The sequence below is a fragment of the Uncinocarpus reesii genome, genomic scaffold (genome assembly GCF_000003515.1).
Source record: "Uncinocarpus reesii 1704 scaffold_3 genomic scaffold, whole genome shotgun sequence".
NCBI lineage: Eukaryota > Fungi > Ascomycota > Eurotiomycetes > Onygenales > Onygenaceae > Uncinocarpus > Uncinocarpus reesii.
In genome coordinates this window covers 2,830,578-2,856,995 of record NW_003052498.1, presented here as the reverse complement: position 1 = coordinate 2,856,995, position 26,418 = coordinate 2,830,578, and the positions used below count along the sequence as shown (strand labels likewise).

Below are 26,418 nucleotides of genomic sequence, written 5' to 3'. Positions count from 1 at the left end.
ATTAATCACATGCAATCAGACTGAAAATGTTGACTTCTGATAGAAGAACTGACAATCAACAATCAAGAAGTAAAATCAACTGGATTCTCACTCTTTTTTCTTACTCATGAGTACAATATTGAATCATTGAAACTGACAGAGAAGTCCTCAAGTTTGACAACAGAAGATTATTAAAGTTTAATACAATAAGAAGAGATGATAATTAGAAAACTTTAAGACACACAGAAGACTGCACAGGCTGCTATTACTACTGTTCAGAAACTACAAAAATAATATATAAATTAAAAGCAGAAGATGTTCTACAGCTACAAGATAAAAGACAAGATTTAATTAAATCTTTAAAATGTAAGAACAGACAGATCAAGCAAGAAACTTGATATAAAAAATATTAAATATACAGTTATTAAAGTTATCAGATTACATGCTTATTATCTTGATACTTCTTCAGAAATTTATAATGTGTTTAACACTCAGCTTCTTTAATCAGCATTTAAAAATCTCTTTTCTTCACAAATTGTACATGAGCCCCAGCTACTGTCAATACTAGTCAATAATAAGTATGAAGATGATGAACATAAGAAATAAGAGATTGAGAATATTATTGATGAAAAAAGAATAGATACTTAATAGAAATACTTGATGAAATGAACTGAATGAAACTGATCTATATGAAAGTCTGCTAGAGCATTAGAGAACATGACTGTATTGAATCAATGAAAGTTTTAAAAGCAATCAGAAAGCATTATAGACAATACTCAAGCATTAGCTTGAGAAGAAGATAATGTGACAGACTGATGTTTGATAGAGAACTTTTAATAAATCATCAGACTCAACAATTCAGCAATCTTCTAATCATGCTTGACAGCTCTCAACAGTGCTTACTAACAGCTGACATGTTCAATCAATCAGATTCTCAATCAAGACTCACTAATTTATTCTCACTTTCATAAAAGCACACAAATTTTGACATCATTCTCTTTCTCTTTTTCTTTCTTTTCTTAAGCAATTCTTCTTGTCAATAGAGCATAGATTAGTTAGTGAAACAAACTTTAATGTCTACTGCTTACAGAATTCACTGGGGAAAGCTGCAGTATCAAGTCAAATAATTAAAATATAATTATGATCTGCAGTGGTACTCAGCAAAGAATTTTAAGAGCTCATCATATTAATTAAGAGATTATTACAAGAGCAATCTGCAGAAACCAGAATCTCTGAAATAACTGACAGAATGACTGAAGATATGAAAGAGTGAGAAAAATGTATCAGAATATGTGAATGATGACTTGTCAAGAGCATGAAATAAGAAGATCTATAATCAGAATGTCTGATATGAAAACATATCTGAGTTTTTCAGAGAAGTAATGTTAGAGTCTGATGCAGAGTGATAAAGAAGCATCAGACTTGAAGATATGTGATCAGATTCTTCAGATGACTGCTGTTAGTAGAATAAGAGCTCAGAACAAGAGAGTATATATTGCATGATCATCTCAGATCTCTCTTTTCTTCACCATGTTTAGTATTTTTGAATTAGATCTATCTAGTATGACAGTTTATTAGATTCTTCTTCTTCTATTCTTGCACCTAGTCTGAGATTGTATCAAAAGTCATGATCAACACTGCTTGAAATCTTTTAATCAAAAGACTTCAAAAAGGGCAAAGTAAGATGATGTTTAGTATTATGATATAATCTCAGACTAGATGCAAGAATAGAAGAACAAGAATCTAATAGACTGTCATACTAGATAGATCTAATTTAAAAATACTAAACATGATGAAGAAAAGAGGAGTCTGAGGTGATTGTGCAATATATACTCTCTTGCTCTACTAACAGCAGTTGTCTGAAGAATCTGATCATGTGTCTCTGAGTCTGATGCTTCTTTACCACTTCACACCAGACCCTAACAGACTGGACTGAACTCTGGTGCAGAGAGAGAGAACTTGATGTGGGGGTTTATAAGCATGATATTTGCTGGCTGTAGATCTCTTTGCAAGATAAGTGATTGTTTAACATCAGTTCAAAAACTATCTTACCACAGTGTATAAGATCTGAAGCATGTATATATTCTACTCCAGAATAATCTGATAAGAAACTGCTCTCAGCCAGCTTTTCCTGTGTGTAAGTCCTCAACTCTGTGTTTCACCATCCCACAGCATTACAGGGAATATAAAGCAGAGGCATGTTCTATTAGGGTCTTGATGCTCAAAATAATCAAGCAGCTCTAGTACATTTGTCTTGCCAGCATGCTGAGTCTCTGACTGGGGTAGATGAAGAAGGATTTCAAGCTCTTTGCTTTTTTGGAATGCTTCTGCTTTAAAGTAGATGTACACCTATGTACCCTTCTTTAGTTTTGCGGTTCTTTTGGTTAATAGGTAACCTTCCAGGCTCTCACGTGACCATCAGCTTGGCTGCAAAGCGCAGTTTCGCTCCATCGCATCCTCAGCAACCCCCCGAACCCGCGAGAAACCAGAAATGAACAATGCGTTTTCGATAGCATGGCGAGGCCCATGTTTGGGCATCCGCTCCTCGTTACAACCCAAGCCCTCGCCGCCCGTCCAGCAATTCACCCGCTCATTCTGCCGGGATGCTCGAAATTCGATTAGAGCTGCGTGCAGTCGAGGCGATGGATCTCTGAGCCCCCGCTGGTCAGGCACGAGCGCGAAACCACCCTCCCCTATCCTACCACGATACTGCACTTTGCGCCGGCCCTTCAACACCTCCGCATCTCCTCGCGCGCAGCTGAATTCCTCAAACAATGGCGGGCCGCAGGAGACCGGTATCCCATTTCAGCCGCGCGAGCTCTCCCATTCTCAAATCGCACAAGTCTTCGGAACGCCTAGGATACCGCCGGCCTTTGGCAATCGGATCCTTCGCGTGCTCCATGGGCGGCGAGTGGCCGGGACTTTGGATTTGGATCTACCTCCGGACATCAAGAATGGGGTCCCGCAACATGTCCTCGATGATGGTCTGCAGTGGCTTCGAAAACATTTCCCGGTTGATGAGGATGCGGCGATTATGGAAAGGATTGAGAGGGAAGAACAAGAAGAGGAAGAAAGATTGATGCGACGCGCTGAAAAACTCGGGCTATATAAGCCGCAGAGCGGCAGGTTCGGCGCGGAGGTTGAGAAAGAAGGAGACGTATATGGGCATAGCGTTCTTCAAGAAATAAGACAAGAAAATGAGAGGAAAAACTTAAAGAGAGAGGAAGCTGAGAGGCACGAGTGGTTGGAATCTGAGGCGAAAGAAAAAGAGAATTTAAAAAAGGCAATGCAGAGGAATACTGAATTGGCAAAATTTGAAGAATCTGCGATTGCGGAAGGTAAAAGAATTCCTCTCCCGCGGTGGTGTTAAAATGAAGCAACGGGACTCTAATTGCATTCGCAGCTCGCCCTCGTGCGGATCCCAACCTGCGCCCTGCTCTGGCTTGGATTCAAAAACACCACTTACGCGCAACAGCTACGAATATTGACACATCGAAATTGAACAAGGTAAATTTCGCTGCTAATTTGGTTGTACTCCGCGATGATACTAATGGGCTCTGCAGCCGCGCCGCATTCTCCCGTCATTGGGTATTGCTATCCTAACAGTGGGACTGTGCTATTTCTATTCCGAAACGTACCAAGCTCCATCGCTTGAGCACCGCATGTTTCCGAGCCTCCCTCCCGCTGCAGCGACTGCACTTAGTCTCATTGGAACTAATGTCGCAATCTTTGCGTTATGGAGAGCTTTCCCGCCTGCATGGCGACTCCTCAATCGATATTTTATCAGTGTGCCCCTTTACCCATATGCACTAAGTACTATAGGCTGTGTGTTTAGCCATCAGCAGCTGCACCACCTGGGGGCAAACATGTTTATTCTTTGGTTTGTCGGGACAAGATGTATGTTTCATCAGGCCTACTGCCCCATTTTGTCACAAATATGTACTAACTGATTCGACCGGCAGTGCATGACGAAGTTGGTCGTGGGAACTTTCTGGCTCTTTACTTTTCTGCCGGAGCCGTCTCCTCGATCACATCGCTTGCCGCCCATGTCCTCGGGAACAAATTGACTGTCACGTCCCTGGGAGCCAGTGGTGCAATCGCAGGCATAGCGGCTGCTTGGTGTATGCTGCATGCCAAGTACGTCCTACACCTTTTACCTTGCCAAAAGGTGATACCATTAATCTGACTTTTTCTTTTTTATCAGTGACAAACTCGCTATTGCTTTCATTCCACGCGATTGGCAAGAGGTTTTTTCCGCAAACGGGAGCACATTCCTCGCAGCTATCGTGTTGATTGAAATTATCACTCTCATGTCGCCATTGAGAATCCTTGCCATGGACCACTGGGCGCATTTAGGTGGGTATGCAACTGGCGCTCTCGTCGGATGGTTTTGGAAAGAGAAACGGGAGAAGGAAAAGAAGAAGAATTTTTGGTATAAGTTTTTGGAAGGATATCGGTAGAGCCTTATACTAGACTTGTAACCAACGACTGAATCCATGTAAAGGTACTGGCGTTACGGTGGAACGGTTATAGCTACTCATGCTCTTAGATGATATTTTGGCGCTGTACTATAGAGAGACTCATACCTGAAACGATATGAAATCCGATTTAAGAGATCAAATCCAAATATCATTTTCTACATGAGTTCAACGTTTACCTTTCCAATATCAAGCTAACCAAGTCGTTCAAATCTCCAAAAAAATGTAGAGTGATATCAAGATTAAAAACCGGTAAAACTAGATTAAATTCCCACCAAAACACCATGCGTTAAAACGCTAAATCCGTTCTTCGATGCCAAATTTTTCCAAAACCACAATCAAAAAAAAACGGGATATCGTGCACGCCGTGGGCTCGGTAGCGTCGTTAGAAAGAAAGGAGGTTCAACTCTGTAGTTCGCCGAGGGGACTCGCTCACGAACCTTTTAACGCCTGCACGAAGGCCAAAACGAAGCTGGTTAAAACCGATATCCTGAATAGGTTCAAGAAATGGGAAAAGAAAAAAGCGAAAAAGAGAAAACCCAACTCACGCCTCACAGGAAGAGAGGCATAAGCCACACTGCCGGTTTTTTCTCCATTTTTCTTTTTTCTCAAATGGCATTTTTCTCTTTTTCTTTTTTTCCCTCGATTTTTTTCTCTTGTAACATAATGTTTCTTTAAAAAACGTAGGATATTACATCAAGCCTATTGTAACGTCACCCTTGACGCGAGCGTACAGGTCCACCTCCGCTTCGAGATCCAGCTCGATCTTGATCTTCAGACTGTTGTCCCGCTGCTCTTTGGGCTGCGGGCGGTCCTTGATGCGGGACTCGCGGATGGCGCCGGTGCGGCCGCCGAGGTCGCCCGTTCGTCGGGCCACGACTTGTTGTTGCTGGGTGGCTGGCGGCGCGTAGGCATAAGGATACGGTTGCTGCTGTTGTTGCTGTTGGGGTTGGTATTGCTGCTGTGCGACGGGTTGCTGTTTCTCTTGTTGCTGTGGTTGCGGTTGCGGCTGTTCGGTGTCTGATTCAGCATCTGAAGCTTGGTAGCGATTGCTGGAAAGGGGAGAGAAAGTTAGTAAACTAGATAAGACTACAGGTTTTCGTCTAGGAACCGTGCAATCGGGACGTACGCATCGGCCATTTTTGATGGTTAACGGGTAAGGAGATGAAAGTCAATCACACACAATCGAGCGGAGTGTCGAGAGTAGATGCTGAAGTGCAAAAGGGTCTATAAGACGCAGAGCAAGAGAGTTTGATTTATTGTCTCAAAGGGAGGGAAAAAAATGGTGTATCCGATTCACGGGGACAAAAGGAAAGCTCAAAGGCATCAGCAGAGGTTCATATATATATTTCCCATCGAGGCAACTTTTTCTCGCTCCCGAGCTGGGCCCATCGCGTCCCCAGCCCGTCATTCTCTCGGGTTGACGTCATGATCTAGGTTCAGACGAAATGGAAAAAGAGTACTTCTGCCAAAGAGCAGCCGCCCGCAAACGACAGGTACCGCGCGGCTCCGTCAGGCTGGTTCTTGCTTTGATCCTTGCCACGTGGGGCGACACGCGCCCACTCCACAACCTTAAAAGCGCGTCCGGCTTGATGATGTCATTCCCCCTTGTTCCTTGACGTTTGGACTAAAGAGCGGATTTGGGAGGGGAGGACAGCCGGCTGGGTGAAAGGCCGGTTGGAGACTGTGGCTGTAGGACGGGATTAATCAAGGGGTGAAGAGTGCGGACTCTGTTTCCTTTTGAGTCTTTTTTCTATAGTTAGGGCGAGGATGGACAATGGCCGAGATAACTCCAATAAGGAAACCTTCAGCAATCGGAGCCCAAGTTGCCCCTGCATGGCCATTAAAGCAATAAAGTCCAAGGGTTCAGTCCGTATCCCGTGTCCCTGGAGATTTAGAGAATATGCAGTCTCAATCTTCCCCCAGCCCATGTCCTCGCTACGTCATCGTGACTAGAAGGGATTTGAGGCGCACGCCGATATAACTGCCCCAAAATCGCGATCTCGCTACATTCTCCCCTAACTGCATACTCCGGAAAAGAATAAGAAACATTACGCTTCTCTACCGTTTCCACGGGCCCCCACAAAGCCTAATATCTCTAGAGGAGAAAAGAACCTGTTCGAACCCGCCACCTTGAACATTTCCCATCCGCAATGGAATGGGCTAGAACAAAATCCGCGGCCGCCTACAACTACGTCCGTTCTTGGGTTGAGGATCTCTACCTTTCCTATAACAAAGAAAATCGAACTTCTTATGTGCTCAAAGGTGAGTAGTTCAGATTATTCGACAAAAACTTTTTATAGATTCAGGCGTCCCCTGATCAGATGCTGCCTGCACAGATGGATTAAACAACACCAAAGTCACTGGCGACGAGAACGTCGACGGTATCCAGGGTTCGATCAATAGTGCCGTGGGCAACACGGTTGCGCCAGGGCAAGTTGGTGGTGTCGTAGGCGGTGCAGTGGATCAGAACGTTCTCAGGGGGAATTTCAGATAAACCAAGGGAGTTGTGGATGTGCGGCGTTTTAAGTGCGTATAATAAACAAATACAGCAAGAATAAAAAAGGTATCAAAAATTGAAACATTATGTCGATATACAGCAAAAGATTCTCAGGGATGCAAATCAAAGCCAACACACGCATTTGTAGGAAAATCGATCCGATCAAATCCAAAAAAAACCACGTTCATCGTACATCCGTCCCAGGCAGTTAAATAGTACATTATCTTCCCACATCGTACAGCATGGACTGAGTGCGTATGATGGCGAGTAGATTCCAAATCCAAACGCAAAAACCAAAGAATGCGCAGAAACCACTCAAAAAGTGTGAGATGGCAAAAGGAGAATAAAGATTATATGCAAGATTGTCGAAGGAAGCAAAATTTTGACCCTTAGTGGGCTTCAACCGTGGGCTGTCCCTGGGGTTGCTCCTGGTGATGCCCATGACGATGGAAACGGTGACGGCGACGCTCCTCTGTTTGTTTCACAATCAATGGTGGAACTATCAGGCCAACCGTCAGCATTTAGGACATAACAACCTTCCGCAGAAACACAGTGTATTTTCAGAACGGGGGGCTTACTCCAAAACCCGTATCCTTCCGTGTTGCCCTCTTTATCCGCCGGGTCAATTTCAACTCGAATCGATACATCCAAGCCGCCGTCCATGCCTACGCGGCCAGTAATTCCATCCGCAGCGGGGTGGATTGTTCCAGCATCCACCTCCCCGGGGTGAAGAGGAAAATGGCCGTCCTTGGGCGGCGGGAATTGAGCTAGTTCTTGCTCGCTAGTCGTGTTGGTCCCATTGGTCTCGGAAAAGTCGGCCTCGGTGATGCATGCATAGTTGCGGGATGGCATTGTCACCTTGTTGAAATCAGCTGATTTTTCTTTCCCTCCGGGCTGCTTGTCAAAAATTTTCATAAGTGTTGCATCGGTATTAGAATCAAGATGGTGAATCTTATTCCTGCGGGCAAGTAAATTGGCTACAGCCTTGGGCGGAGGCTTGTTGGTGATAGCGCTGCTGATGATGTTGATCATGTATCTTGGGTCGTTGACCACTGGTATCCCGCTCTTAACTCGGGAGTAGAACCGGCCAATAGCTGCGAGATGCACGTCACCTCCAAGGATTGACACCCGAACAGCAAACCTCTCTGATATGTGCTGAAGCCGTTGGATCAGTTGCCTCCGCTCCCGCTTATGATGCCGGGCTGTATAGTGGTCATCCAAGTCATCCAAGAGATCTACTTGACCATCAAATTTGTTGAAAAGATTACCGCCAACGCCGAAACGACGGTTGAGCAAGCGAATGGGCGCAATGACAGGTGAAGAAATGATATTTTCCAACCAGGCAAGGCGAGGATAGGCGATGGGCACACCAAGGAGAAGAATGACGTGCTTGATCTCGCCATCAGCAGCCTCCAGTTCCTGTTCAAGACGGTTAAATACAAGGTCGTAGGTTTCTGGGTAGTTGACTTGGTGTCGTGTGCGCTCGGTACGGCCGTCAATGGCGATGAATGCAATTCGCCGGCCGAGTCTAGTGTAGATATTTCGGGCCGTTTCCTCCACATAGGGGCCAGGCCTAGAGCCCGGGATCCAGCTCGGGTCATCTTCCGTTTCTTGATAGACATAGCTATGCTCTAGTTGCCTCGGATCCCGTCCGGCCGTGCCATTGACCGCTTTCATGGTCTCAGGGGTATCAGTGGTGAAGGTGGACATTGGAGGTGCGCTATGATGCTGGAACAAGCAGTAATATTTGAAAGCAACGCCTCCAATTCCACGGAAGACTGCGCATTTCATGAAATGGTCAGTATAGGAGCCAAAGCCATCGATTATGTCATGGTCATCCCATATATTGATCTGCGGGATTTGCGCATTGGCCGTGGCAAATGGTTCTGTCGAATACCATCTGATATAATTATCGAAATAGAACTTATCACAGGCCTCTCTCATGGTATTTGGAAAGGGATGTGTTCGCCTTTTGGCTGGATTAGTGATGTCAGTCCAGCCCCGTAGCGGCCCATCGACTCGAACCGAGTCGTTGTAGATTTGATCTCCACCACCGATCATGACATGGAAGGGTTTTTTTTCATGGCGCCTCAGCACATCATGCCACAAGAGTGGCCCCTGCCAGTGATCAAGGTCCGTTCCCACTGAAAATCCGTTACAAGAATGGAACATGATCCGCATCGACTCCGTTACTGATGGAACAACAAAGTTCCAAGATGCCTCCCTCGATGCGTCGCTGGACGAACGAAATCTAAGAACTGTATATTCCCAGCGAGCTTCAAAGTTTTCCAGTGGGAGCTCGAGGGAAAATCTCCAAAAAGCCTTGACAGGATCCGCATAGAGCTTTCGGCCTTCAATGTTTACGTCCTTGGTCCCAGAGACATCGCCATTGATATGAACTTCGTCTTCGCCGTGCGAAACCGGGCCTTTGGCGCGCAATTTTAGGCTCGGATGCTTTTGGCCAGGGCTCGTAACAATCAACACCGTTCCATGCCAGATGGTGCGGCCACTATCGTCGGTACTCAGTCTTTTATAATTGAGTAAAGGGCCGCACAGGACCTCCAAATTCTCACTGATATTGATGACGCGGGGTCCGTTCCCTACGCCTTCGGCTGTATCGAAAACGTGATCATAACCTTCGGGGCGAATGGAGCTCGTAGCATCCGTTTGAACAGGAGCCGTGGGCTTCTCTGGAAAGTCATTAGCACGCTACGGCGACTAATTGTGGAAAAGAAGGGCCGAAGAAAGAGCACACTTACCGGGTGCGGTCTCCACTACCTGACCCAGCGCCACAGCCGGTTGAGTGGTTGGATTCGCCATGCTGCTTTGGATTAATCCTGAGTTCGCAATGAAAGCATAAAAGCAATTCAGAAGCTCATTCAATGAAACCAATCACCAGCTTGGCCGTCAACTCGGAGACCGAGTGGGCTTTGAAATCGAGGGATGCGACACAAACGGACCGATTGGTTGCGGCGTTGGCAAAAGTAACGGAGAAGCAGCTCAGCGACACCTCATGGGTCGATAAGCGCTGCAAAACATCCAGTCGAATCGGCTGAATGTGATCTGGTTGCGCCTTGTGATGGGAGGGATTGAGAGAGACGATTGGATCCGAGTTCAGTGATTGAAACCACAATAACAAACATCAGAACTAGTTAACCACTATTTAGCTCTGTATTACCCTGTTCAACCGCAGTATCAAATCCCAAACTCAACATCGACATCCACGCTACACCACCATGTCTTGAGTGCTCTCTTCGCACAACCTATGCGTCTCCCTCTGCCTGAATTGCTCCCAACGTCCACCACCGCGCTCGACTTCTCGCCGTCAAGATGGTCTCCAGCCACAATGCGCGTTTCAGCCCGTCACAGCGGTAATCTATCCTGGCCAATCACCGCCCGTGTTGCAGCTTATCCGCCGTAGCGCCCCACCTGGTCCTCAAAATTACCGTAAGGCAGGACGGTGCGCCACACTGGCAACTGCGTCATGTGGCGGTGCTCCATTAAGCCGAGCCGGCCAATCAGAACGCAGAGCTTACTCCCGGTCGGGCTTTTCCTCTTCGGGCCACTGCTTACAAAGCATCCCGGCTCTTTAGTCTTTGAAGGAATTGCTTCGCTAAAAGTTCGCTTCCAGAAACACCATATCAATGATCAGTTCTTGAAGGGAGAGATAATTTTAGTTTCTATGCACTTCAAGCGTACCAGCCTGCCATGCAACTCTCGGATTCTGAATCATCACGTCGGCTCTCTGCCCATTTCATCTGATGGGAAAGCCAGGGCCTCTCTCTTGAGTCTTCATTACCCATCAGTATCCATGCCATTATCTTTTAAAGTGGTCAACGTCCTAGCACATACGACCATAGGAAGTGGAATACAGGGCTTCCCGTCCGCTCAGCCGTACTTAAACCACTTGCCGGCTGGCTAGTAGTTGGGTGGGTGACCACCAGCGAATCCCAGCTGTTGTATGTTTTTTGGTTTTCCACTCTTTTGTTCATGCAGACCTGGTTGTAGATCAAGACATCTACCAATGCAAGAGAAGATCTAGCACATACGACCACAGGAAGTGGAAAATAGGGCTTCCCGTCCGCTCAGCCGTACTCAAGCCACTTGCCGGCCGGCTAGTAGTTGGGTGGGTGACCACCAGCGAATCCCGGCTGTTGTATGTTTTTTTTTGGCTCAAATCTTCCCTACCGAATATTGACGATCAATCTACATCAACCTGCTTGCATTACCTTCGTGAGATGCAATTTGTGCGTTAAACAGTGATGGCTGGAACTTGATGCTTTAAATCAGAACAAGCTTATGATGCCCATCGATCGAGCATCCTGGAGGAACGTCTGGCTATATGAAGCGTCGACTGGGAACTTACTGGGAGGGACTCATCACAATGGCTTCATGACAGAAGCGAATCTTCTGTCAATTCTTAGGGAGTTCTTCTTATAAGGACATTAAAGCAAGTCCGGACTCCCTTCATGATTTTCAGCTCATTTCAACATGAAAATATGGCCTTCTAACTACAATAAGAAGGTAAGTGGAGCATAACACCACTGCCATTGCTGGCAAAGCTTCCTATTGCAAATCCTTATACCATTTTATAAGCTTATAAAGAGTGGAAGCCGAACCACACTCTCCCGAATCTCTAAAAATATTCCTTTCAAGCTTATAAGGGCCGTTAAAGGGATTCGGTTTCGAACTGAACGGGCCTGAGACACGTACCTGTTCAAACCATAGAGATACACATAATAGCAACAGACACAAAGATGGTTGCGGGGTTGGGATGAGCGCCTTCTGTACAATCATGCCAAATATGAAGAAAGAGCAAAAAGGCCTTGGGCGTACGGCCACAGATGATATCGCTGTAAGGACAGTTAGTCTTGCAAGGCGATAAGATGACAGCACATGGCTCTTACAGCAGCATATGGTGAATTCTGCCTAATGTCTTCATATAGAGTCTCAGCAAGTGTGTCATGTCCAAAGCAACCTGCCAGGTCACGGACTGTCTGCTTGTACAAGGTGGCAACACTGGCTGCCATGAATGAAATCATGATAATCCTGCATAAAAAAAAGTTGTCGTTGATTCTGGCATCTGGTGAGGGGAATTGGGCCTTGCTGTAATGGGTTGGGGATGTTGAAGGTGTAAAGCAGGCAGACATTCCTTCACTAAAGATCGATGTCAGCACGGCGTCCGCCAGCATGGAAGCCTGAGAGAGAGGTGCCACCCACTTGTATAGGAATATTTCTTTTGCGTAGGCGCAGGTTTGAATCAGACCCTAGGTCGGTGGAGCTTGGTGAGAAACGCGATACACAGTGAGCACTGGGCGTTGCTCAGCAGTGGTTGGTGAAGATTCGGGCAACACAAGAGGCACCTTGAATGGGGTGGGTGAGTGAGGTCAACGGAATGGGGAAGGAAGCTTACAAAGTGAAAGTAGGAATGGCAAAGATGCAACTCCTGCATTTCCAACATATTGGCATAGAGACTCCCCTGGGGACCTATATAAGTCCATGCCAAAGTCAAAGATAAGGTGTTGCAGGACTGGGTCACTGTAGTCGCGCTGGACGTGCCATCCAAAAAAGCGGCGAAAGAGTCTTGCTGCTCACATTTGTTGCAAGTGGCCATGGCAGGAATGAACAGTGGTGCCACACGATATGACAGTAATATCGGTTCCTATGGTGACGGCCGCGGTGTTACCCGTGGGTTTACGCAACGAGACACATCTGGTATCACTGAGAAGCGAATCTGTGTTGTTACCATATTGGACGCTGTTGACCTCACTTCAATCAACCCGCATGACCATCACAACTTGAGTGAAAGCAAAGTGAGACTATATCCTTCCTTTCCCAGCCTTGAAGCCATTAAGCGAAGGTTCTCTCGGTTGTTCACTTCACTCTTCCAAGTCAACAACTCCCCAGTCAGTGAAATCGTCTATCGTTTATTAGATTCCAGTGTGCTATACGATCTTTTCGTCATCTTGATCTGCAACCTTTTGGTGAAGGAATCCACCTCGGGGTATTAGTGGGCCGAACAACCTGCCTTGATAGTATATATAAAACCCACCGTATTTTGAGCAGGTACGGGGTGAGGGCCTTAGAAAAATGGGAATCATAAGAGAGCCACAATGTCTCCTAGCCTGAGAGGAGTTTAATGGTCTGGGAGTTGAGGAATACAAAGGTAGGCTGACTGGGGGATTTGATCCCTTAAAAGAAAGTATCAGAGACTGCTCAAGCATGGGTTTGATTCTTTGGCCTTATAAAGACTCACGGCGAGATGTGTAGTCTAACCATGCTTTTGATGATCTCCATGGTTGGCCTTCCGTATAAGACCATGCACTCACCGTATGTACAGGTCGAATAATAAGACTGCCTTGGGTCCCGCATCAGTGGCCATCCGTGGGTAAGTATTCTCGCTGATAGTAGCGAAGCGTAGACTCGCAAGAAAAGCGCTAGGCCTTAAAGGTTCGTCCTTTCTCTGGCCCGGCTCAAGATTTAGAGCAAATCAGGAACTGAGGATATCACCGCATTTTTTGATTGCGAAAATCACCAAAAAAGCAGAATCAATCCGAATGCAACAGGATAGAGAAGGGGATTTGAGTTTCAGCGGAATATGCTCGGGTAATACTGGCCCTGTGAAAAGATAACGTCCTAATCCTTTATCAGTAGTGAAACAAACTCCCGTGGAAAAACACAAGGAACAAGCGCCAGAACTCCAACGGAGCTTGTATGTCCGCCATCCGAGGGGAACTGACATGGGCTGCAAAGCATTGGCCAATTGGTTCCTGATCGACGGGTCTTCGAATCTTCTCCTGTTCAAGGGTGATCCAGGCTGAATGTCACCACGACTTCCCATGAATCATTTGGTCACCAATCAACGTAGGGTGTTTCGATATCAGCGTCTGGAGGCAGATTGTCCCGTCAATCATTTTTGTTTGTCGAAAGTTAAACTGTCCCGGAAACTCGAGTCAGGTAGCATCAGCTTTTCATGCTTTGCGGGCGGGTGATCCTGGAGCACAAAGGATGACTGAATGGACAACGCCTTGATCGTGCAAACAGCTTCCTCTATCGCACCGCTCATAGGCGCGTGGCCCATAACTCGCTGAAAACCAATAGGTATAGATGGCGGCTAGTGCTGGCTTATGATCCTGCACTGCATTCGAGTAGGCTTTGCCTCAGAATTATGCGAAGCTCGTAGAAGCTCGGAGAATATTCATGGGAGCCCCGATCAACTCAATTCCTCCGGGGCCAAGGTCGGGAAAGGAAGAAATGAGGATTTTGCATGGACATCCCTGGAATTCTCCCCGGATTCAACAGGGGCCGCCATGCCAGCGTCAAGCTTTTACTCCGCATCCGGCAAAAGTTGAAGAGGAGAAATGCAATTGCGGATGTTGCCAAGTGCGCAAACAAGACGCCATCATCTTTGGGGGCTGACTGTGAGATCTGGTCCGGTGATGGACAAACGTACGAAGAAACAGACCAAGCTGACCTAGAGAATCATTGTGGGCAGTGCGTCTAGCGAGTAGTTCTTCAGCATCGTTCATCAGAAGAAGTTCGACAAAGCGAAAGCAAGCAAAACCCTCATACTGAACATCCATATCCCTGAACCCCAAAGCAGCGGGGGAACCGATGCGAGTGATTAAACAAGCGAAGAGGGTGAGGAAACGGCACAATCAGGTTGGCAACAGTGGCCCAAATTTAGATTGTAGCAGCTTCACAACTCCGGGACTGTGTCCTGATCCCTATCTGGGGCTGCAGAACAGGCGACATGGTGGTTTGCATGTCGAGAAGGTCTGATACGCGAGGACTAGGGGGCTTGTTTGACGGCAACGAGTTGGACGGCACAGCACGAATTATGGCCACTGCAGGACGGGAACCCTGACGAAGTTTGAAAGAAAAAGATGAATTGTCCTTTTGATGAACTCGATCCTCCTTGATGCAGGGGGTTGGCCCGGATTTGGTGTCTTTCTCACGAGGGAGACAAACTGATGACGATGATACAAGACCAGGTTTGTTTCTTCAACCGTTCAAAGGCAAGGCTCATTACAATATTTAGAACTGAAACTCAACTAACCTCTCGCTACTGTGCAGATCATCGCAGGAGCTAGCTCTTAACTCAATAATGTCCTTGTCTGCAGAAACGAGGGAAGCCATGGATGTGCCTTTGCGCAACGGAACACATGCCTCGACAAGCCTCCCAGGAACCAGGATGAAAAAATCATTCTGGCTAGGATCCATGGACTGATCTCTCCACACGCCAGGCTTTTGGTAAACGACGTTGATTGCTTGATGTAACACACCAAGCGGAGGAATAAGCTCAAGCAGTCATTCAACTCGACATCCTCAAGCCGCTCACATCCGGATACTTGAGATATCACTCCAGCAACCACTGCTCCTCTGACTCGGTTCGCGAATAACAACAGGCAGGACCTTGTCCCGCCTGTCACGGCTGTCGATTCTCAAAGGTCAATCCATGATGGTTGAAGAATTTCCGGTCCATGCCGCTCCGAAATATGCTGCAATCTCATTGCAGAGGCGAGGATTTCGAAGCGAGATTCAACGCGGACATGCATAATTCCTCTTGTTCACGCAACGTCCCGTCTGTGAACCGGTTCTTCGAGGATCCAGACCCTGTATCGCCGTTTCCCCCAGAAATCAGAAGGCGGCTTGGACAGCCCCAGCGGGGGCCTTCAACAGATATAAAAGGGCCCTCCTCACCTGGCGTTGAGAGGACTCTTCTCATCCCATCTTCCCTCGATCATCAAGAGTCCGGACCTCCTCGCAAAGCCAATCTATATTACTCCAAGCCTTCTCGAGCAATTTACCTTGCCCCACCAAAGCCACCATGAAGTTCCTCTCAGTTATCGCTGGAGCCTTGTTGATGACCGGCGCCATGGCCATGGCAGAGGAAGCTGGCCCAACTCGATGCGAGTACCTCTCCAAGCGCGACTGCCGCCTCAGACGCCGTGACCATGACGATAACCGGACTGCGGGTGTCTACTGCGGATACTGCCCAGAACTCACCGGCCGACACGTTGAAGAACGTGGCCACCGCGACTTCGCCTATAGAATTGATCGCAATGGCGACTGCTGCTCCCTTGGTGAGCGCAGGTCCTGCCGTGGCCGACCCAATGAGAACCGCAACTGCCCACGCCGAGTAAGTGCTTAGACCCAATGGCGTATATATATATATAAGTATATCAACGAACCAAGTACTCACTATTTGCCTTTTTTGCAGTCCCGCCCCCATGGCGAAGAAGCTTAAAGTCCCAGTCGAACGGTTGAATGGCTTGGAAACCAACTGAAGGATGGAATCACGAACTTATGTCGCTCCTTTGATGTATCAATGATTATTTCGACCATCAACCTGCAAAATAGCTTTCAAGAGTGGAAGGGGAGGACTGACCTTCTGGGCCTGTATGCAGGTCAGCAATAGTATATAACTGCTAAATATTCAGTGCCCTTCTTTATTCAATCACCTGCTTGCCGCACTGTCAGTAAAACTTTGTAGCTTTGATCCCATCGTCAGCTTTTGGCAACGCCTATATCAATGGATATTTGCTAAAATCAACGAAAATGGGTATCGTGCACCTAAACGCTGGATTTGTTGGTGACCTTGGGCCCCAGACCGTCATAGGAATTTTCTTTACCAACGAGACGATTACTCAACATGCGCGAGCTTGGTAGGTAATTCTGATCCCAAATGAAATAAGAATCTTCATGGTAAATCGTTTCACCAGTTCGACCATTTGGCATCCTGGTTTAAATTAACTAGCATATGAACTGGAGTAGATAGCAGAAAAGGTCGATGGAATTCCCTAATATTTCATTTTCAAATCATTCCGTATCTGCCAATGACTGAGGCAAATCTATCTTTACGGTAGATCAAGCAGTATATACCAGAATCCCCTTTTTATCCGCCCTCATCCCCTCGGTCGGAAGAACCCGCAGCGTCTTGTTGTAATAAGAATCCACTACCATCAGCTGCGGTTGAATCCATTTTTGATTCCCTGCGGCCAGCAGATTATACCGGACCGTGTGCCTGCTCAGAGGGACTAGCTGTACCGCGAGAGATTTTGGACCGCTAAAGGCGAATTGGTCACTGGCTTCCATGGTGATGGTGAAAGTGAGGAAGTGGATGGATGGGTTCTCGAGCGTGTAGTCGAGGTGGATAAAGTTGGGTAGAGCGGATGCCCGGGTGACAGTTGCGAGAACACGAGGCTCTCCCATAGGGATCACGAACCGTGGGACCGACAGTGTCGTGGTAGGAATGAATAATTCAACGGCCGACGACGATGGCGCCTCCGCGTCTTGTCGACGCCATTTAACCTCGAGTGCCAGATTCAGCGTTGTCGTCTGGCGATCGCCAAGCGTAAGTCGTTGAAGCTCAAGAATAAACTGTGATTCCCGAACTTGCTCAGGATGCAGCTCGGCGGCTTCAACATTGCCTGTATGTATTTCCGGGCCAATGTGGCGAACCAATCCCCCTTCTATCCCCGTCACTGCCACAGATACTTTGTCGATGAGTAGGGTCTCGTGAGCAAAAGAAATCAATTTGCAATCCAGGCACCATCGCTGCTGTAGACCGTGTGCCCGAGGCTCAGATTCGTCAATCAGCTTGGGCTCATCCACGTGGAAGAAATCCGGCCACGGGCCTGGATGCACACGGGGCATGAGTTCATAATTTGCTTCAAAGGGTCGAATGAATGGGAGATCAAGGGTCACAGTTTTGAATATTGGCGTCTCTGGATCCGAAAGTAGATGATAAAATGCGGAGATTTCTAGCCCGTATTCGAGTGGTACAGACGTATTTGTCACATTGAGGGATATTGCTTTTCGACCTCCAGAGTCCAGAGCTCCGATTTCTTTCCGTTTTACTTGGCCCAGAGAGCCGCTGTCGTCCGTAGGGCTAGTAGGGGAGGAGTCGCGAGGCTGAACACAAGCTTCAGGGTCGTCGACCCAATGAATCTGAGCAGAATCTTCGGATTGGCCAAGCAGCCTGGCTTCAATAGAAATTTCCGCTGCTTCATCCTCCTCGTTTTCAATTTGAATATCAAGAACCGCATGCTCGTCCGTATAGTAATGATCGTGCAACGTTGGTGTCAGAATACGAACTTTCGGTGGCTTTGGCAAAATATCACAGGTAATGGTATCTCTATCCTTGCCAATTCTTCGCGAAATGGCGCCCTTTATTCCTGGGCTCCACCAAACTGGGTCTTTGAAAGATTGACTAGATATAACGGATGTAAGATTGAACATTTCATCTTCGATCATCAAAGTGATGGACGTTACTTGGACCTTGCCAGCTTCACGCGGTATGCACGTCAAGTTAAAAGCCTTAGTCTGACCAGGAGGGAATGCTAGGTCAACAGTGCCAGTCATCGACAACGTGCCGCCTAGAGTGGGGGATTGGATGCTAGCCGCATCTGACGATTGAGAATCGACCAGCATGGTGTGCGATATTCGAGTTTGGTTGTCCGAAACCGTCGCAGCTACAGGGCTTGCTTGGAGCTTGATTGGGCGAAGGCTGCCTTCAAAAGCAACTATCACCTCAGACAGGCGAATCGCCGAAGCAGTTTCATGGGCTGTCGATGTTATAACGAGTTGAGCAAGCAACGGTTCCCCCACATTTCCTTCGCTTCTCTCAAAAGCAAACGAAGCAGACACTGTTCACTCATTCAGTATAAACTATAAACCGGGAAGCATAGCATTTCTGCCAACATACAACAGGGGACCACTTCCTCGTCCTCCTTGAAAACGACTGACGGTTTAGGATTTTGGAGGGGAAGATCCGCAATGCTTTTGTTGATGTCGTAGTTCCATTCCGATCTTCGTGTAAAACCTGTAGAAAAGAAGGAATCAGAATACTCATACAGAGCATATTGAAAGAGGAAAGGGTGCATCTCGGTAACCGGATACTTACGGCCATTCATCAATTCCCAGTCAACTCTAAGGATTGTTTCAGGGTCTCCGGCATGGTGTGCACATTCTCTCAGCGCCCACCCGAATTCTTCCATCAGCTGCCACCAACCATCCCGCCGCCAAGTCAGAGCCGGCCACATCGGCCGTAGAATATCCAGCCCAGCTTGCCATTCGCCCAATCGCATATGCTCTCTTGCAATATCTAACTTTTGACTTTCTACTACGCGGAACTGCCCTCTTTTGGAGAATTGGTCAGAGGAAGCTGTAAGATAATCAATGATTAACCTAGAGTAATTGGTGCCCTTATTCCCTGTTAAAGGGTATTCATCGTAGGGTTCCGGAGCTAGATAGGTGTCATATATGTTTGATCGATGTTTTGATTGAGCGGCTGAAGTCTGACTGGTAGGCGACCTGTCTTCGTCAGGTATCTTTTCCGCTAGTAACCTTCTTTTTGATGTATGTTTGGCAGCCCGATTAAGCCAGTATCCCTCATGGTGAAGTAGTTCCCAGGGGTATAATCTGTCATTTGCAGAGGCTGCCTTTTCAGGGGGCGCAAACAATACCGTTTGGCGCATATTTGGATATGTCCGGAGCGTGTCGGCCGGCGGGGTTAGGGCGGAAAGGTTCGCCCGCTGCATTAGGTCCGTCATCACAAGTGACCATCTAGCCTCCCAGGCCTCCCAGCCATAGTTCTTGGTGCCTTTTCCGCGACGGTCAACCATATCTCTGATACGTTTCTGGTGCGTCAGCCAAATCCTGACAGCCGATGTAGTGTGCTCAGTCCACAATAGACATCGAATAATTCGAATAGCAAGAACGTCAGCCAGCATCCGTGCATCGTTGAACCTAGAGCTCCAGCCGGCTATTGTTTCAAACACTTCTTCCCCGAAAAGTAATTCGTATGCACTTTCATAGCTCCGACATGCAGCATCCATTTCTTGGCGGAATTCGGCAAATACGCCTAATTTGAACTCATAGCGTATATTCCAGCCTTGACTCGCCAAAGTCTGTGATGTTCCCGATGTAGGTGGTACGGTTGGAGGAGGTATAGTTCCTCTGTTTCGTTTTCGTCTGGCATGCTTGGAGAGATCCCGATAATACTCCACGCATGGACTTTGCAGGGACGAGAAAAGCGACTTTACAAATTCACGGATGTCCAACTGGGAAGGGGATGGTGGAAGAACGAAGACACTCTTTAAATCCAAATTTGTGGCCCTCCGTATACTCGAAATCCGCTCGTTCACGTCTGCGGGTAGTGGTCCATCCTCACATATCAACGCTACCACAAACTTCGTTTTATAGCCAGAAACAGCCCAATCCCTTTTTAGACTATTGATTTCTATTTTCAGCTGATTGTCACGAAGCGATGCCATGTTCGAGTCAAGGGTGAGCGGGAGAAAATTGACGAATGCGGCGGGCACCAAGCTCTGGTGCTTGGTTACCCATAGGGAGGTCGCAATACCATCAGGGTATGTTGGCGAGCCGGGAGTTAAAGGAGAAAGTGGAGAATGCAGGATAAGCGGGGACAATGTGGTTTCATGGTGATCAGTGCCGCTGGACGATGATGATGTTGCTGGCGGACGTGCCTTACGGGGAGGCAGAGTATATGTCTGTAACCCACTGTCAGCGCTCTTTTATTTCCCCAGTTCAACCTAGCTCTCTGGTAACTGCGGGTGCTATGGGCAATGCAGCATCACTAGCACACAAACTGGAATCCATAGCAACATTATCGTCCAAAAGACAAGCACCCAGCACAGCCTGCCACGGACAATCTGCATGACGGGGGTGCTGACCTACCCGCCCAGCCCGCTGTACCTTGAATCCTACACCCCCTGCCTTTCCACCATGTGTCCGAACGTTCCATGGAGCATGCGATGCGTCCTCCGCCAAGAGCTCCGCCAGCAGTCCTTCCGCTGTCGCATCCACCAAAGGCGGGAAGTCGGAGAAGATCTGGAAGCCATGCTCTTCCAAACCCGGATATGCACCTTCAGAGGGGAGAGAGTCCTGCAAGCTTTGGCCATTCGGCTCCAGCCCGGAGAGAAGGACGAGCGGGAGGTTATGGTCGACGTAGTCTGGGGGGTAGGCGTCCATGGTGGGATCGGATTGGGCCGGTGAGGGTTTCGGGGAATGCTGTGAAGCAATTTCACAGCACTGCGGAAGACAAGTCGAACGTCATCTTTGAGATGGAAAATAGCAGTCCTTGAGCGAGCAGCTGCTGTGGGCTGAATCAGTGGCAGTTCATGAATTGGCGGGATGTTGGGTTCAACTGCGCCGAGCTGGCATTAGAGGTTGATGCACCACCAATCCTCCGATTGGCCCAGCGATTCGATGGAAGCAAAGATGGGCTTTGCCTCAGGAAACACCCGATTATTACAAGGTAGCAGAGTCATATAGTTAGGGAGGCTATCTGGTAGTTATTTGCTGCGTTGTGAATCGCAGAGGTTTTGTCACCATGGTTTACATCGCGTTTAGCTATGGAGTCGGCATAGTATCAAAGATATCACAGAGGACCAGCAGCAGCGCCACGGACGCAAATGATATCCCTGAGATCCCGTATATCTCTCAGTGTCCTCCGTAATTCTCGCTGCAAAGTTAGACTTTGAGACACTGCTGGATGGATGCGATGAGTAAAATAATATCTCAGCGCGAAAAGCGAAGATCTCACCCACCATGTGCTGGATGGCCAACAATCCCAATCTCTTCATTTAATTAAACGACTGCAAGATTGGTTTGGCCTCCACTCGCTTCCAATGGCGAATCTTCGTCGCCTGGAGGTGCTTCAGCTGCAGGTGGAGAGCGCCAATTCTTCCATTTGGTTCGTGACCACAGAGAAAAAGATCTTCGGCTTCACACCACCATCCAGCCGCACCATCCTGCACGATTCATCTTGAGAGGCCGGTGTCGAGCAGCGTCAGAACAGAGACACATTCCAAACCACTCAGGGGCTTTCTGGTCAGCCTGATCCCTACGCAGCCAAGGCCCCGAGCCCACCTTGCGGTTCATCCTTGCGTCGACTGCAGGAACCGGACAGCTCCCCACGGTCAAAGCGTCGGGTTTTCTTTCAGCGCGCTCGATTTTTGATTCCCGGTTCATCGCTGCAGCTGCGATTCAAAGGAGCTCGAGGCCAGACGTACGTACAGCCCGAAAAAGCAAGCGGCCTTGCCTTCATCGACAGTGGTGTGTGGAACATGGGCGCAACCCTTTGGTGAATAATCGCAGGCTGGCGGATCGAGACATACGGAGAACCATGGTCGCTGTGGACGCCGTGTCTCCTTGGATTCAACTGATTGTCTGACCTCGACGTGCTCAGGGAAGCTTGTCCTTTTCATCCGAGGTTGCAGCCATATAGGTTGAGCCAACAATCGAGATGGAAACGCCGTCGACCATACCTGTGCCACCCCGCCGTCGAGCCCACCGGACACAGCAGGGCTCTTCTCAACGTCCTCAATCTTTGCCCGCTCGTTCTCTCACGGCATCTGAGCAGCCGCCCACCAACCATGTACACGTCCAACCCGCATCCCCCGAAGTGATTTCCTCCCTCATCTCCTCGCTTTCTACCATCTCGAGCCCTGCGCGGAACCATTTCGATAGTCTTCCGAAAATCGGCTCCCACACTGAACCATCTTCTCCTAGCTATCTGCAACAAGAATTCCCTCGCGATGACAAAGAACCGGCACCCAGTTCCGGATTTGGGATGGACTACGGGGCATACAAGCTTCCGACCGATGGACCCGACTCTGCCCTTTTGCACCCAGACGATGCGGCTATATCACCCATTGTCCGCATGTCCAAACCCCCAGCGCGATCACATTCGCGGCGGTCGTCTCGAAGCACCAAACATGAATCGTCTCTGATGCGATCGGGATCTAGAGCGTCGTATGCGTCCTCGAAACACGGAAAGGATGAACTGTCGAGTTTTGGGATAGTGAGCTTGGAGCCCGGTCCCCGGTTGTCAACGACAAGCATCGCATCGTCCAGCAGCGGAGGCAGAAGGAGCTTGAAAAACCCATTGAGTATTCTCAAAAGGTCGTCGCGGGAGTTCTGCAAAGACAAGGAGGCGGATCGCCTAAGTGTGGCAGACGGGAACCGTCTCAGCAGCTCGAGAAGCCGGTTAAGTCTGCGCTCCACCACTTCAATGGCGGATTTAGCGGAGGAGGGAAGCAATGACGCAGTCCAGCTACGTCCGCTTGAAGACCCAAATCCACGTCGCGATTCAGCACCGTCCCTGAGCTCCTCTCATGCTACGACGGACTTCAGCTTCAGCCCCGGGGGAATCGGAGGTGGCAGATTCATCCCAGCACGAGAGTCATCTCTACGCCATAAAAGTGGTGGCTCGAAAAAGAGACGATCCACCCGACACAGTGTATATTCGAATCGGGATTTTACTATCGACCGCGAAATTGCAGAGGTTAATGGGGAGAATGACCAGACATCAAAACGAATCACCGAGAACAGCAACAATCAACAAGACAATGCTAAAAATGGCTCACATGCAGATGATCAGCTTCCAACACACTATTCCTCAACACTCAAAACAAGCCCACAGTCATCTGTGAGGCATGTCACTCCCTCCGGCGCAAACAAACAGAAGGATTCATTAGAAAGGACCCGATTCACCAAAGTGGAAGAATTGAGTTTTGACCGCGAAGAAAGTGCACCTTCACCCACTGTCCAAACTCGCCGGAAAACTTTGGTCAAGAAGAGGAACAGCGCGCCGCTTGCATTGAAACAAACAAACATACAACCAATGATGGGGAAGCAAGAGAAAGCTGACTCCTTGCACAAACCTTCAAAGCGACTTTCCAGTAGTGCAACTTCTGGAACCAGGAGTCCTCACCGTATCTCAGCTGCTTTATCTGCACCAGTGCCCCAAACTCCAAATGCAGAGGAGCGACCGTCAAGTGCAGATTCAGTGGATGAGGGAGTCCGAGCATATATGACGGCTTCGCGGCTGACCCAGAAAGTAACACACCCCCAGTCCGGTCGGATAATTGCATTTTCTGAAGTGGGTGATCCAAACGGGCATGTGGTGTTTTGTTGTGTGGGAATGGGCCTCACAAGATACCTTACAGCATTCTATGATGAATTGGCTAGAACGCTTAACTTGCGGCTTATCACACCAGATCGCCCTGGGGTCGGTGAGAGTGATCCTTGTGTTGATGGTTCAGGACCTCTTAGTTGGCCCGGTATGTTTTCTGGCCTTTCTTCTCTTCCTTTTGTCCCAATCTTCTTATTTTTCTGCTGGCAATATCAACCACTCCGCATACTAACAAGGAACAGATGACTTGGCTATCATATGCAATCAGCTGAAAATTACCAAATTTTCAATGCTGGCACACTCTGCCGGCGCTATTTATGCCCTTGCGACGGCCTTACGGATGCCTCAACACATTCGGGGGAGGCTTCATTTACTCGCACCTTGGATACCACCGTCTCAAATGTCTGGAATGGGTTCTCACAAAGATCCACTCCCAGCGAACGCCCTGCCTTACTCCCAACGGATTCTACGGGCGCTTCCCACGCCGATTTTGAAAGTGGCGAATTCTCGTTTCATGACAACCACTAGTGCAAGCGTTACCAGCAGTCTTCCAAAATCGTCTCGCAGAAGCAAGCGACTCAATGGCCTCACGAAAGAGAAGGAAACATCGTCGACTGCGGAAACTGCGGTCACCATTGGAGCGGAGGTAGGAAGAGCTTCGACAGCCGCCCCTCGGACCTCAGTCCACCGCCAATCACAGGATATCGTATCGCGCGCAACTTCTGATCCCTCTGACCCGAAAGCCGAATCTGCGATTCTCGCCGCCGCAGGAGCAGATCGTGAGCGACAAAGCGAGTACGACAACCGCTTAACGCACGCTATCTGGGAGTTTGCGACCACCAATGCAAATCCAGCCGTCGACCTACTAATTTGCCTCGAGCGTCGACAAACCATTGGATTTAGATACAACGATATCACGCGTTCTGTGGTTATACACCATGGCTCGAAGGATACTCGAGTGCCAGTTGACAACGTCAGATGGCTGGGCAAGACCATGCGGCGGTGCGAAGTGCGTGTCCTAGAAGGCGAGGGCCACGGTCTTATGGCATCTGCGACCGTTATGGGCAACGTGCTGATGGAAATGGCAAAAGAGTGGGAAGACTGGACGACAGTCGTGCAAGGACGACGAGATGGAAAAGTATGATGACCGTAGCCCGCAGGCGAAAAGATTCTCTTTGTTCAAACCGAATTTCATTCCCCTTTTTTTACGTTTGTCTGCATCCCCGCTAAATACCCCCCTATTTGATTTTACTGTACTAACATAGATCGCGAACGGCCTCTTGTGAAAACATTCAGACACGAGTACCAAGTTGGATTATGTGCCTTTTGATTATCCCCATCATGTGTATTGTCCATATATCCTCCCTTTTTCTTGTTACACACTCATTGCGTACACTTCTTTTTCACGATTCACTATAGGTGGGTTTTTTAATACTGGGTTTTGGAGAGCTGACTCCGTGCTGTGTACTTTTATTTTCAGTGATATCCCCCCATTCCTCTGTACAACTTAACTCCCTCTTTCTTTGTATTCCTTTTCTTGATTTGCAATCAAGTCCCGTCTCTTGACCGGTCTCTTCATGTATGTATGTACAGTAGTTATTTTTAATTCCTCAATGCCCCTAGCTATAGTACATTCATCTTGACATGAACCAAAGTGGAATATCATTTGCCGGCATTTTCTGTCGATGCTGGCCAGGTCGATGAGAGTGACTACCGGATATCCCATTGGGCCTTACATAAGCAATATATCAGAGCGCTAAGCCCTTTCAGCTCTTAGCACAGAATCTGTATTATATAAGCATACCCGGCATGGAGCAACTATTTAACCTACTTTTGTGATTTTCTCAGGCCCATCTCTACCATACCCCCAGAGTACTCTATACTCCCATCACAATGAGTGGCGATAACAAATTCTATAGGGAACAGGTAAATATGCATTCACAGATATTGTGCATAAAAAATCTCAATCTTGTAATTTATTATTATTGTGGATTTGAAGGATTTGGCCTTGTTGACCAAGATGCTGTGGGTGGATAGTGTTATGTAAGGCAGCAAGGGTCTCCATTTACCTAAGCAAGGGTTATTCCTCAATTAGGCTTAGTTTGTTGTTTATGTAAGTTAGTTACATAATCTTTTAATCATATGATTCGAATAAGTGGTTCGGCGCATATGCTGCTCTACAACCTTTGCGCTAGTTTCTACCCAGTGAACTGTCTGCCCATTGCCCATGGGCCATTCAGTAGTTAAGCCTCTACGTGCGATATCCGAGGCCTGGAATATTCCAATTTAATTTAACACGCTCGCCGGCCACTTCCAGTCGTTGCACTGCGTGAAACAACAGCCCTTGATAAACGGTATGCGAAAAGTCAAACGTACCGCCAACATATGTGCCAGTTCCACTCCCAGCCTCCACTGCCCGATGTTTCTGCGGTTAACTAACTGCCATCTAGTCAATTATTCCCCTGCCAAGCAGAAGTTCCGCGTTCCTTTCCAACTTGATTTTGCTTGATTTCGCT

General features: G+C 48.0%; 8 protein-coding genes across 8 annotated transcripts; 5 read left to right on the top strand and 3 right to left on the bottom strand.

Annotated features, from left to right (window-relative positions):
- Positions 1-2,470: 2,470 nt before the first annotated feature.
- On the top strand, positions 2,471-4,439 carry UREG_05749 (uncharacterized protein; the record flags this gene model as incomplete). Its single annotated transcript, XM_002585014.1, has 5 exons — positions 2,471-3,317; positions 3,383-3,486; positions 3,543-3,876; positions 3,942-4,116; positions 4,184-4,439. 5 exons carry the CDS (start codon positions 2,471-2,473, stop codon positions 4,437-4,439), a joined length of 1,716 nt encoding a protein of 571 aa, XP_002585060.1.
- A 709-nt stretch (positions 4,440-5,148) lies between these two features.
- UREG_05748 (uncharacterized protein) lies at positions 5,149-5,597 on the bottom strand (the record flags this gene model as incomplete). Its single annotated transcript, XM_002585013.1, has 2 exons — positions 5,149-5,509; positions 5,587-5,597. 2 exons carry the CDS (start codon positions 5,595-5,597, stop codon positions 5,149-5,151), a joined length of 372 nt encoding a protein of 123 aa, XP_002585059.1.
- Positions 5,598-6,610: 1,013 nt separating this feature from the next.
- On the top strand, positions 6,611-6,954 carry UREG_05747 (uncharacterized protein; the record flags this gene model as incomplete). Its single annotated transcript, XM_002585012.1, has 2 exons — positions 6,611-6,722; positions 6,797-6,954. 2 exons carry the CDS (start codon positions 6,611-6,613, stop codon positions 6,952-6,954), a joined length of 270 nt encoding a protein of 89 aa, XP_002585058.1.
- Positions 6,955-7,356: 402 nt separating this feature from the next.
- Positions 7,357-9,777, bottom strand: UREG_05746 (uncharacterized protein; the record flags this gene model as incomplete). Its single annotated transcript, XM_002585011.1, has 2 exons — positions 7,357-9,647; positions 9,717-9,777. 2 exons carry the CDS (start codon positions 9,775-9,777, stop codon positions 7,357-7,359), a joined length of 2,352 nt encoding a protein of 783 aa, XP_002585057.1.
- A 2,792-nt stretch (positions 9,778-12,569) lies between these two features.
- Positions 12,570-14,376, top strand: UREG_05745 (uncharacterized protein; the record flags this gene model as incomplete). Its single annotated transcript, XM_002585010.1, has 5 exons — positions 12,570-12,863; positions 13,082-13,123; positions 13,208-13,287; positions 13,612-13,669; positions 14,110-14,376. 5 exons carry the CDS (start codon positions 12,570-12,572, stop codon positions 14,374-14,376), a joined length of 741 nt encoding a protein of 246 aa, XP_002585056.1.
- A 1,411-nt stretch (positions 14,377-15,787) lies between these two features.
- UREG_05744 (uncharacterized protein) lies at positions 15,788-16,207 on the top strand (the record flags this gene model as incomplete). The annotated part of the gene is made up of 2 exons (XM_002585009.1): positions 15,788-16,099; positions 16,181-16,207. 2 exons carry the CDS (start codon positions 15,788-15,790, stop codon positions 16,205-16,207), a joined length of 339 nt encoding a protein of 112 aa, XP_002585055.1.
- A 620-nt stretch (positions 16,208-16,827) lies between these two features.
- Positions 16,828-20,955, bottom strand: UREG_05743 (uncharacterized protein; the record flags this gene model as incomplete). Its single annotated transcript, XM_002585008.1, has 4 exons — positions 16,828-18,608; positions 18,668-18,784; positions 18,866-20,474; positions 20,662-20,955. The coding sequence occupies 4 exons, from the start codon at positions 20,953-20,955 to the stop codon at positions 16,828-16,830; spliced, it is 3,801 nt and encodes a 1,266-aa protein (XP_002585054.1).
- A 1,276-nt stretch (positions 20,956-22,231) lies between these two features.
- UREG_05742 (uncharacterized protein) lies at positions 22,232-25,188 on the top strand (the record flags this gene model as incomplete). Its single annotated transcript, XM_002585007.1, has 3 exons — positions 22,232-24,050; positions 24,145-25,040; positions 25,168-25,188. The coding sequence occupies 3 exons, from the start codon at positions 22,232-22,234 to the stop codon at positions 25,186-25,188; spliced, it is 2,736 nt and encodes a 911-aa protein (XP_002585053.1).
- Between the last annotated feature and the right edge of the window lie 1,230 nt (positions 25,189-26,418).